This window comes from Anomalospiza imberbis, chromosome 1, assembly GCF_031753505.1.
Source record: "Anomalospiza imberbis isolate Cuckoo-Finch-1a 21T00152 chromosome 1, ASM3175350v1, whole genome shotgun sequence".
Taxonomy (NCBI): domain Eukaryota; kingdom Metazoa; phylum Chordata; class Aves; order Passeriformes; family Viduidae; genus Anomalospiza; species Anomalospiza imberbis.
The window spans coordinates 60258011-60270236 of NC_089681.1; the positions used below are offsets into that span (position 1 = coordinate 60258011).

At 36.8% G+C, this 12226-nt stretch overlaps 1 protein-coding gene across 7 annotated transcripts in view; it reads left to right on the forward strand.

Moving 5' to 3' along the window:
- The window catches only part of CARMIL1 (capping protein regulator and myosin 1 linker 1), a 191893-nt gene that overhangs the window by 119522 nt on the left and 60145 nt on the right, over positions 1-12226 (forward strand). For all 7 annotated transcript variants that reach the window (XM_068194254.1, XM_068194269.1, XM_068194260.1 and 4 more), the window contains exons 18-22: positions 2739-2820; positions 4123-4222; positions 4312-4366; positions 9641-9813; positions 12106-12174. In XM_068194254.1, the coding sequence (XP_068050355.1) occupies positions 2739-2820; positions 4123-4222; positions 4312-4366; positions 9641-9813; positions 12106-12174 (479 nt within the window). The remainder of the gene's footprint in view (positions 1-2738; positions 2821-4122; positions 4223-4311; positions 4367-9640; positions 9814-12105; positions 12175-12226) is intronic.

A 12226-nucleotide genomic window follows, 5' to 3' on the forward strand; every position in this document is an offset into this window, starting at 1 on the left:
TCCATTCTCATGTGCTTTGGAAAGAAGTTATGCTTCCACCAGCAGGGAAGTTGATGTGCCGGCAGCTGGGAGTGCTCTCAATGAGTCCAGCACCTCTGGATCCTGCTCCACCTCTCCCTGACCGTCTGGAATCTGGGCAGGGTAATCTATACCTGGAAAGAGAGTGGTGGGAAGCTTGGAGCCAGTAACCACTACTCCCAGTTCCTGCAAGCACATGCTGCTAGGGGGCTATAAAGCTGATGCTTCAGCTTTGCCCTCTTCTTTCCTGCATCAGGCAAGCTGTACTCAAGTATGGGAGGATAAATTTGTGTTCCTTCCCTCTCCCACCATTTTTCATTTGCTCCCATAATTTTCTGGTAGATTATCTCCAAGCTTAATCATTTTCTATTGCTTGTTTGGTTGTTTTTTTAAATTATTTTTTACTATGAAAATTACATTTTTATTTCTACCTGCTCAGCACTGATGTATTTCACTCTTTTCCCTTCTGCTTCCCTTAGCTTGGTCACTGTGTAAGTACCCTCCATGCTTTACCTTAATTGTTAAATCAGTAAGCAGCTTTGTTTGCCCTTCCCATGTTAGTACCTCATCGCTCTGAACACACTTGGCATTTTTAATTGTAGAAGGGTTATTCTTCATTTTTTGATAAGAGCTTTTTCTTTGTAGTCTCAGAAGTATGTCATATAGAAGGTGTTGCAGAGGGTCTTTTCGTCAGTATCAAAGACCACATTGACAAACAGCACTTCAAGTCATCTCTGCTTTTATATATATATATATTTATGTGCATAATATTTTAACACAGTTGCAGCAAATTGTGATCCTAAAAGTGGAGTTTTTGCCATCACTTTCAGATCAGATAGATATCACCATTTGTGCTCATGAAATCTTTATATATTTAAAATTTTGAATGTAGAGTTATCTGGTACAAGATTGAAAGCTATTCCTGAAAAATTGTCCACTTCAGCCCTCAAAGTATATATAGCAATAAGCATTTGGATTCTATTGTGAGTATAATTTTAGTGCATAGAACTTTACCCTACCAACAACCAATCCAGCTCCATGTATGATCTGCCACTTCCATAGGTTCTGCAGTAGCAGATGTGACACTCTGTGTGAAATGGTTGTCTTGTGGTGGGCCACACTGAGAGAGCAGCACAAAGCAAAACTGAATGATTTTGGCTTTCATACAGCAAATGCTATAAATGCTCTTACTAAAATAGAGTTAAATTTGCAGCACTTCTGGCCCGAATGCAGCCTGTAATATGACTACTTATTGAGAGGATGAGGTGAAGGATAGGCAGGCTTTGATTTATGGAGAGGAAGAAAGGTGCCTTATGTTCTGTACTTCTCACACATTTATCACACATAAATCTCATGTGATTTATGATTTATGTGTAATCTTTGACCGCCATTCTCCAGATATTCAAGTCAAGTTATTCAGCTGCTTGTTAACCCATCATATACCTCAAACTTTCAAAAAAGTGCCAAATAAGTCTTTATTGAAAAATGCTTCTAGAAGGCATTTGTGGCTCTTTAATTATAAGATGGATAAAAGTTGATGGTCCACAGAAATATCAGCAGGTAGATTCAGGATATTTACCCGAGTAAGTGAACTAAGTAAAATATTACACATTTTTTATATACAGGAGATGAAAAAGCCTTGAAGAGTTTTGAAAAAGCTTTCCATTATTTTTGAAGCAAATAACATGAAGATGGAAAATGTAAAAATAAAATTTCCTTTTTTTTCCCACTTTAGCTAAAATCTTTTACTGGGAGATGTTTATAAAGAGAAATGCATGTTATATAAATGTGCATAGCTGCAAAAAAAAAAAAAAAAAAAAAAAAAAAAGAAAAATGCTTTTGCTCCTTTGGAAAAAAAAAGGTTGTGTTAATTCAGTAGCATTAGTAAATAAGTGTGTAAGATTTCATTTCTTTAATTCTTAATGCTGATGCTTTCTCCTAGAACATTTCATTGTTTTTTCATTAAATCCTCTCATTTCTTTTATAGTCATGTAATATTTCAGATTAATAATATCATAATTGATACTTTGCAGCCAGGCATTTTTGTTATTGTTGCAATTTTTTTTCTTTTATTGCTATTTCTCAAGAATGACTATATTACTGTTTTTTCTTGTTTATTGTCTTTTATGGCTGTTTTACAATTGGTTATTTGAATTTTCTTTTCAGCAACAGGGAGGCATAATTTAATTGAGGTTTTTTTGTCTGCCCCCCACTTATCTTTTGGGCACCTTAGCATTGTGCTAAGAGCTGGAAGAAGATGCTCACTGTAAGGCCTGACTGTAGTGGCGTTCAAGGGTGCCAGTGTTGCAGGTTGATAGGCTGGTCTAAGTTTATTTTTTTTTATCACCAGACACTGGAAATGTCCTGGGCCATTCATTTAGAGAATGCTCACCCCAGTCCTTCAGGCACTGCCCAGCACAAGTGCTAAAGCATTTGCTGTGTTTAACCATTTAAGTATTTTCCCCATTTAAAGGCTGAGAGGTAGTTTAAGAGAAAGGAAAGAGAGTCCCTTTTCTCATTTGTATGCAAATACTGAGAGTAAGGATGAGAACAGTAGAAATGTGTGCACAGGCTGTCATTTTGATGTCTATAACTTCTTCTGTTGCTGTTGTTTTTGCCGCTGCTAGTGCCTTCTGTATTCACAAAGCTCCTACCACTGTCTTCTGTGTGATCTTGAAACCATAACTAGTTTGCAAAAATGGATGATGTTTTGTCTCTAGTTAAGATCTGGAGGTGCACAAGTCTTGGAAGGATGCATAGCAGAAATACACAATATCACCAGCCTAGATATTTCAGACAATGGTAAGTACATAGAACAGGAACGGAGGCTCATGCAAGTCAAGAAATGCTTTTTGTTTCAGCTCTCAGTGTAACCAAAGATGGTTGCTCTTGCTTTGTAATTATTGGCCATGTTAGTTATGGAAATGTCTCAGACCAAGACGTCTTGTTAAGAAACATTGAAAGACTAACTGCACCCGCATAAGTTTTTTGTTTGAGATCAGTGTAACACAGCAGAATAAAATAATGGCACCAAGCTCATATTAAATCCAGAGTAAATTAGGTTTAAGTACAAGAGAATGAGAAGCTGAATGAAAATTGGCAGTGTAGTGAAAAAACAAAGGGAAAGGTCTGATACAGAATGAAGCTGAGGGTGGAAATTTGGAGATAAGAGCTTCAGGTCAGAAAAGGCCTGCTTGAGTCTTTGGAAAAGTCTTTGAATAAGTCATGGAATATTTCTGCTTTGGAGTCTCTGTGCTTCCTAGCATGGGTATTCCTGGGAATATGAGCTCGCTTCTCATCTTGCAGATTCAAGGTGGAGATGTATGAACTGGAAGAATTCACCTGCTGTGTTTGCCCCTCTATCAGCCAAGTGCAAAAGTATTTCAGAAACAGATTCCCATTACGGTGGAATGCCCAAGAAGAGTGGGATGGACAAGTGAAAAGCTGTGAGAGCTACTGATCCAGCCCAGTTAGGCCAAAAGATTTGTTTTTCTAAATAAATACAAATATTTGAAATCTAAATTATGCTGTGAATCTGAGTTTGAAATCATTGTAATCTAGCTAGTGGACTCCTCAAACACATAACTAGCTTGGGAATAGTAAAGTTAGTTTTCTTTTACTCAGGAGTAGAATAAAATTTGCCTTGTTTTTCAGGTCATTTTATTTGTAGTGTGTTATGTTAGCTTTTTTTGCGGGCTTTTGAAGGCTTTGAAATATTGTTGGTACACAGCTCTACTAAAATAGTGATTAGCATTATTTCAGAATTCTCCAAGGAACTTCAAACTCTGCCTGGCAGTACAAGGAACTACCCTTGGGTGGTTGGACTGTGGACTGAATTCTCTTCTGTGTTTCTGAGAGGTGCCTTTAATAGCTGATTAGCATGGAGATTTAAAGGGTTTATTTTAGAGAAAGCATTTATTCTCATAGAAAAGCAGAGGCACTAATGAGAAAAAGATTTAAAGATAGAAGAATGGAAAATTTTCCACACATTTTTGAAATTAGTACACTGATATAATTACTTGAATATAGCATCAGTAATTGGACCTGGTCTGGGTCTCTTGTGAAACTGTGTTTTGATTCCTAATCTAATGTGATTCTTTACAGGCCTAGAATCTGACCTCTCAACCCTTGTAGTCTGGCTCAGTAAAAACCGATCAATAAGACACTTGGCATTAGGCAAAAACTTTAACAACATGAAATCCAAGTAAGAATTTTCTTTCTTCTAAATAAAAAAAGAGAATGGATGAGGAGAAACTGCTGATTTCATCATCTTCCTAACTTTTCTTCCCTCAGAAATCTCACTCCAGTACTTGATAATTTAGTTCAGATGATTCAAGACGAGGATTCAGTGAGTATCTTTCTACCTATTATCATCATCATCTGTATTTGTACCCTCACAGTCTATTTCTGATAATTTTCTTCACTGTGTTAATTTGCTGCATAAGATTTGATCACAACCCTGCACAGATATATCCACCATTTTGAATTTTTTTTTTTTTTTTTTTTTTTTTTTTTTTTTTTTTTTTTAGATTGTAATTTGGATTAACTTCTAGCATGTAGGTGAACATTTTCTGAGGACAGTCTTAGGATCTGTGGTTGTTGAAAAATATTAATTTTAAATAGTCGGATGTGTGTAACCTAGTTATTTACATCTAAATTATACAGCCCTTTAGGCACAAATTTTCAGAACATTTGTGTCCTGATAAGAGATTACAATGGTAATGTTCTCAATAACAATGTTTTTTTTTTAATTTATGGAATGCATTATTTCCTGATAGCTGTTCTTGTGTATTAACTTTTTTTTTTTCTTGGCAAAATGCAAGGTCACTGCAGTGATCTCTCAGAACTCCTTCCTTCTTCAAAAGATGCAAATAAACGATTCACTGTGCTGTTTTTTACCTTTCTTAGTCATGGGAGCAATTTCATAAAACTTTTTCAGGATACCTTGCTGGGATGCTTGCCCACTTCCTTAATTTCTACACTCTTTTGTTATTCTGAAAGACTTCTGTGGTTGGATTTGTGTTCTTGCCTGTTCTTGGCTTCCTGGTTTTGGTTAGAAGGGAGGTCTTAAGATGCTCTGTTACTCTCATGCTTGTCAATCTTTATTTATCTACTCTTAGTCCTTTCTTTCTCCTTAATTTCCTGTTCAAGTACCAAGCAAGCTTTCCTCATTCTCCAGAGACAGCCTACTGTAGACTCAGGTTGTCTGAACACCTGCTACTTCCTGTTGTCTTTATTGTCTCACCTCCAAGTTCATGCTCTCTATATTAACTGCTTGGCTGTCGTCTCCTCCCATCAGTGTCTGTATCCTGGCAGTTTTAACCAGGATTTCCAATGTCTCTTTCCTTGCAAGGTCATTAGACTCATATTCCGTGTTCCCTTTTTCTTAGTTCTCAATTGTATTTGAAGTGATTTATTAAACTAGTCCTCTATGCTCTTTCTGGCCTCTGAAATGGGTTCAGTGTTACTGGTGTTTCTTGATTCTGTGTCTTCCTTCACATTTTATTCTTTAAAGCATGGAATGTCAGTGTGATGTGGTAAAGTTCTGCATACAAATACCAAAACTGATTCTAATTGAGGTAACACCTCTAATGAAAGCACCTTAATAAAAGTACTTGTTTGCACAAGTTAGATGTAGGGTTGTGCTAAGTAATGCATTGGTGGAACTTTGTACTTCTTGTACCAAGCTGGCCTTTTTGTTTTCTGCTGTGTGACCACTTCCTTCTACTCTGCCTCTAAAGGGAATGCTGCAGGACTGCCTTCCCCTTCTTTCCTTTTCCTTTTGATCCAGTACTGAGGGGTTTCATCTGATCAGATACCACCTGCTGCTTCTGTGTGGCCATTTGTCTCTGTCCTGCCCTGTTTCTCATGCTTATCCTTTCACAGCTGTCCTGAAGAACTGAATCACAAGTAAATGTAATTTAGTGTTTTCTATTTCCATTATTCCTTTGTTCTGTTGCGGGTGAACATTTCTTCCCACTTAGACCATACCCTAAAACATCTCCTCAATGCACTCTGTGTCCTTTCAGTACCTAAATCATCTTCTCAAATATGCTGTTGGGGTTTTTCCCCTATTTTATGACTCTCCTTTTCATGCTATCTTTTCTTAAGAACAAAAATTTCAACTTTCACTGTATTATTTCTATTTAAAGTTTTACAACTTTCTGTTTATCTTCCCTGGCTCTATTTTTGAAGCTTTCAGGTAATAGAAAAAAGTAGCTGCTAAATTTTGTGTGTATCATTCTTGCAGCTCTCTCTCCTTTGCATCATTAGCTTCCATTTCTTGCATCCGTTCTCTTTTCTCAACATCATTTGTTGTTCTCCTTTCTGCCTTTTACACTATACACTGGTCAGATGTGCTCCTGTAATTCTTACCCACCACGTTTTCCTGACCTAACCTACACAATGTATTCTCATCCTGTTTTCAAAGAGTGTTATAATGAAATAATTCACCAAAAAGTTGTTTTATTTAGATACTTAAAATAAATGTTTCTCCTTCATGTCACGCTTTAACATTTAGGATATAGCATATGATCCTTTTGGGGTTACCCTGCCTCTTCTTTCCCCATGTTCTTTTCTCTTGTTAATCATCCTCAGTGAAGGAATCTTGGTTTTTTCTGTCTCATCAAGTGCTAAAACCAGCGTGAACCATCTCCTAGCAGCAAAAGAGTTGAGGGCAGATACTGTAGCACTGTGGGAAAAATGTGTTGCAGAAAGCTGCCTAGGATTGTCCTCACTGTATCGCGATGCTAGAAAATTCTTTTAGGTCTCTAGCTATTTCAGCTTGGTTTTGAATCTTAAATGGGGTGGTCCTCATTTTAGCAATAGTATGCATTTGCTGCCACAGGACATTAAAAATTTAAGATGCAGTTGTAGAGACCAGGGTGTGATGTTGCCTAGAGCACACTGCACGGTTTAGGGACTGCACATTGTCTGCATGGAAAGCTGAAGCAAGTGGCTTCAATCTAAAATAATCATCTCTAAATGCTTCTTCATGTATTTATGCACACTTTAAATAGCTCTGTTTCTGTGTTAATGTGAATCATGAGTAAAATTATTTAAACAATCAATGGCTTGGTTCTATGATTGTTAAAATAGAGTGATATCCAAATGTAATTCTGCATCATTGAAAAGCAGTAGTAGTAGCCTACATAGCAGAACTTCTCAGGTGTTTTATATAAAGAAGAATGTAATATTTAGTTTCTTTTTTTTTTTGTTCTTTCCATGTATTTTCAATATAAATAGATGCTATATTGTGCAGACCATTATAATGTGTTATTACTGTGCCATTCCTTTTCTTGTTGCAAAAATGGATTTTACACTGCAGGTATGCAGTGTTGTTACTCAGAGTGGTAATCACACCTGCATAGATGCAGTGAATTTCTAGTGATGAATATTTTTAGTTGTTAGTTCAGTGTTTGGTGCAGAATTGGCTTTTTGAGGGTTTTTACAGCATTTTTATTCTTAGGAAAAACAAATTTAACTTGATTTAATTCTTAGGGTTTTTTCCAGCAGAAGTTTGACTGAATCAATTAATAAAATAATGCAATTTCTAATTGTATATTTCCACTTCAAGAATTCCTCTTCCTTAAAGAGTTTGTGGTCAGGCATCTTCTCTGTATTGGCAAATTAGCTGTTTTCTGTAGCAGGGACACTGAAAGTGCTCCTTAGACTTCTGTTTTCTCAATATCTAGCTAAAACTATTAAGTTGATAAAAGAAGTGTTTGTAGAGTATTGCCTGTATATGTGGGGGATTTGGTTTTGATGTTTCCTTTTTTTTTTGGTTTGCTGTTGTTTCATTTGGGATTTTTGATGTAATGATCAGATAAATTAATGAATAGTTAGATGGTGCATAGCTGTCAATCTTTACAGAACACAGTACAGAAGGATTTTCAGTCATGTACTGTTTTGTCAGAGTGTTGGAATGCAAGAAGATCCCTGGGAGGATATTTTAAATTTAGAAAAATTATGTGGAAGGGATCACATGCAGCTCAGTTACTCCAATGCCCATTTCTAAAGTGACACATGAAAAACAGAAACAATCTCACATTCACAAGTTTATTGCTGATTTCTCCTAGTGAATCTGTCAGCAAAAGTGCTTCTCAGACTTCTGTCAAGAGCTCTTCAGTGCCATTCTAAATGTGATGTTAACATTTTTATGTTAATATTGCTTTTAAATTCTTAATAATTCTTTATATTCTTCTTCATGTTGTGCAATAAAATTCGGAAACAGATTAAGGGCATTAACATAGTAATTTAATAACTTCCATTTAAAATAAAGCCAGCATGTGTCTTATATTATTATTAGACTTTATAATTATCAACCTGCTGTGCCTCCAAACTTTTGTGCTTTTCCTCATTAGTAAGTTCCTTTCTTGCATTGTTGCAAGATTTTTGGTTTTTACTGTAATCCAGTGGTGTCTGGAGAGTCAGATCCCATTGTATAGCAGGTATGATGCAAGCACCTTGGACCCTGGAAGGTGTGCACAGTTTGGTTGGTTTATTTTCATTAATCTAAACTTCAGGATCTAACATAAGTGCTGTGGCTCATTATTATGAAATGTTGGTTTTCCTATGCTGGCTATTTCAGGATGTTAGGCTCCAAACTTTCATCCTTCAATATGTGCCTAAGTGGGTGTATAATGACGATACACTCCTCTCTATGGACTCACACTTGAGCAAGGGAAATGTTTTGTGGAGTTCTCATTCATCACCAAAGACAAATTACACTTTTAGGAGCTGTAATATCTATGCAAGGCATGGGGATAGATTGACTGTGGTTCTTGAGATCTTGCTGTTGATTGTTCGGGGCACTGAGAGTGAAGGAAATATGGGCATTTTTAAAAAAGGGTTTTTTGAGGCTTGGAGTATGACTTGCTGGAGCCAAATAAGGTAGTTTCAGCTTAATATGCTTCATAAAAAAATAAAGTTACTGGAAGATATTGTAGTTATGGATGTCAAAATACCATTGTTAATAATATTTATTGACTTAATAATTGTAATAGATACTCAATACTGCTTTGAATTTCAGACCTGCTAAAGTTTTATCTTTTCTCCAAAAGTCCATGCCCTTTGTTAAAAGAATAGATATGCAAAATCACTCCTAAAATTGAAGTAACAATAATAAAACACTTTAAGGAAACTGTTTATGTTTTAACAATGCCTTGGACTCTAATTTGCCCTTGGGCAAATCTCTCAGCCTGAGGGAGAGAAGGAAAGTGGTAGATACTTTTTATTTCTCACTGAAAATGCAAATGCTGGTTAAGCGAAACCCACTGGACACTAGAAGTTGTCTTGTGAAGCTGGTTGTTGTTATCTTGCCTTTTTTGAGGTTTACATTGTATTCTGTACTTAGTAGAACTCAGGAAGTTGTAGGCACTGCCACTTGAAAATAAATTTTTTCACAGGGTGTTACAACTTAATCAGCTTGTGTGCATGTGTTTGACACTTGTGCTGTAAGTTATTGACTCCCAATGTGTTGTAGGATCTGCAGCTAACACAGAAAAAACTCTTTGATGTTTACTGCTGTCCCCAAGAAGTTGAAAAACATGTAACTTAGTTATGTTTGAGGAATGAGTGCATTATCAGCTTCTGTTATCAGTGCTTTTTCTATGATCCACAGCCTCTACAGTCACTGTCCCTCGCAGATTCCAAGCTGAAGACTGAGGTCACCATCATTATTAATGCCTTGGGCAGCAATACTTCTCTCACAAAAGTGGATATTAGTGGAAATGCCATGGGAGATATGGGAGCAAAGATGCTGGCAAAAGCCCTACAGATAAACACCAAACTCAGGTAAGAGAAATGTATTTGCAGTAAACAGTAGAATGGCCTAATAATACTGAAGTTGTTGGCTTATTCTCAATGTATTTATCTTCAGAACCTTTCTGTGTACAGCAACTTAGGAGTGTCTTTATTTGGAACAATTCTCATTATTCTTTTTCTTAAGAGAAAGGAAAATAACGACAGAAAAAAAAGAGAAGCAAGTTGTCCCTTCAAAAACATTTCCTTAACTGAAACTGAGGAAAATTTTCTGCATTTGAACAGAAAGGCCTCTTGTTGGAATCAAAAGACTTTCCAAATGTCTAGAATGAAAGAAAAAAAGTACATTGTTACGGAGCTGTCTATTAATTAAGTCCACTGCTCTTCTCAAAGCTGGGCCAATTTAAAGCTATGTAGGTTGCTCAGGGACTTGTCCATGCAGGTTTTGAAGATCTGCAAGTACCAAGATTCTACAATGTCCCTGGGAACTCAGTTCCAGTGCTTAGCTACTCTCTTCTGTCCTGCTATGTCTTTCTTACTGGAGACTTTCCCAGCAGAGAAGATTCTGATATTTGGGTAGGAAACTGAAGTAAATTATTCTTTGTCTTCTTAGTTGTCAGTTTGTAGAACAAAGAGCATGTGGAATTCAGAATGGGGAGCAGCATGGACCATCCATCCTTCCTTTCTCCCCTTCCTACTGTGTTGATGGAACTTGGCATATCTTTGCAACTTCATCTGCCCAACAACTTCACTGCTTTTTAGCATGTCTGGCACTGATGGCTTGAGAGTATCACTTTTTTTCTATCCAGCATGTGTTTCACAAACAGTAAAACCTTCAATCAGCGTAAATCGGGATGGAGACCTTTAAATATGCCACCCTCATCAGGAAAGATAATCCTCCCTCCTCCTCGTCAGACTGTGCAGATGAACCTTTCTCAGTGTATTGCCAGTGTAAAAAGACTACTTTTTATTTGGCCTCCAAGTATTTGTTCCCTGGAGGATAAGAAATTTCCCCAGACAGTCTTGGCTATTTTGTTCAGAGGCAGGGATCCTCTGGCCTTTGTGTTGCTATGCCCCAACTGAATATTAAAAATGTCAAGAAAGCACTGGAGGGATGGCTTAGGTTTATTGAATGTATTAACCTGAAATGACCACAATATCTGAAGAAATAAAGTCTTCATACATTTCAGGGTGGCAGACTGAAACGTTTCACAGTATGCTGAATATCACAATGACATAATGTCACCACAGTCTGTGGTGTGATTACAGACTGAATAATGCAATGGTAACTGGCTCTGCCAAAAATGTTATAAATGACACCCAGGTAGAAATATAAACACACTTTCCAGTGGCAAAAATATTCAAGATTTGACCCTTAGCATATCTGATGTTTGCAGAGTGGGTGTAGAATCTCTCTTCCTCACTTTCTTACCTCTCATCTAAAAAACAGAGGGATAATTCTGCAACAACAGAAGGATGTCAATACTTGTGAAAGCATGCCATCTATCTTTTTTTTTTTTTTTTTCTCTTTTAAACACCAGAAATCTTTGTTTGGTTTTGTGCCTTTTTTTTTTTTAGGAACAGCTACATCTGATGCTCTAGCAGAAGCAAGATTTATCTGCTTGTCTGTCTCTTCTGCCTACTAATGAGATCTTTGAACATGTGTTTGGAAATTGCCAGGCAGTCTGCTTGAGTGGTCTGAACTGGGGGAGGAGGGGAAGGCTTGATCACTCTTATCATTACTGTGTATTCAAAAGAGCTACAATTTATGCACCTAACCTAATGGTTTATTTTGGCAGCTTCTTGTGTTGCATGTGGAATCATATGAATAGTGTGATGTGCCTAGTGAAGGGTTGGATGTGTAATAGCCTGCAAATTTTGACCTCTGATCAGCATGAATTTTTAAAATACATGTATCCTATGTGGAACAGAGATTGGCCAGTTACTGCAATTTTCTGGGATTTTTTCAGTATGGCCTTGCAAAGCAGACATTTGACCTTTGGTTTTGATGCTATTCCTCAAAAAACAGGAACTTATGTCCAAATCTTTCTATTAATTTTGTTTTAGAAAAGTAAGGTACTTATATTAGTGATAGAAAATGCAGTAGAATCCCCTTTAAAGTAATAGAAACTGGATGTTGGGTATTTGTCCACAATTGCTGTGATTGCAAGGGTTTAGTGTCTAAGACACGTTTTTAAAGTGCTGCCTTCTTCAATTTTGAATATTCAGCAGTATGTTATTTCAATATGCAAAGTTGCATTATGGATTTATTTGGTGGTTTTTGTTTAACTTCTGTTTTTCTTTCCTCTTCCCACCACCTCTCAGAACTGTAATATGGGACAAGAATAACATCACTGCACAGGGCTTCCAGGACATAGCTGTGGCACTGGAAAAGTAAGTCTCAAGTAATCTAATGTCTGATGAAGATGCCAAAGATCCTGAATTA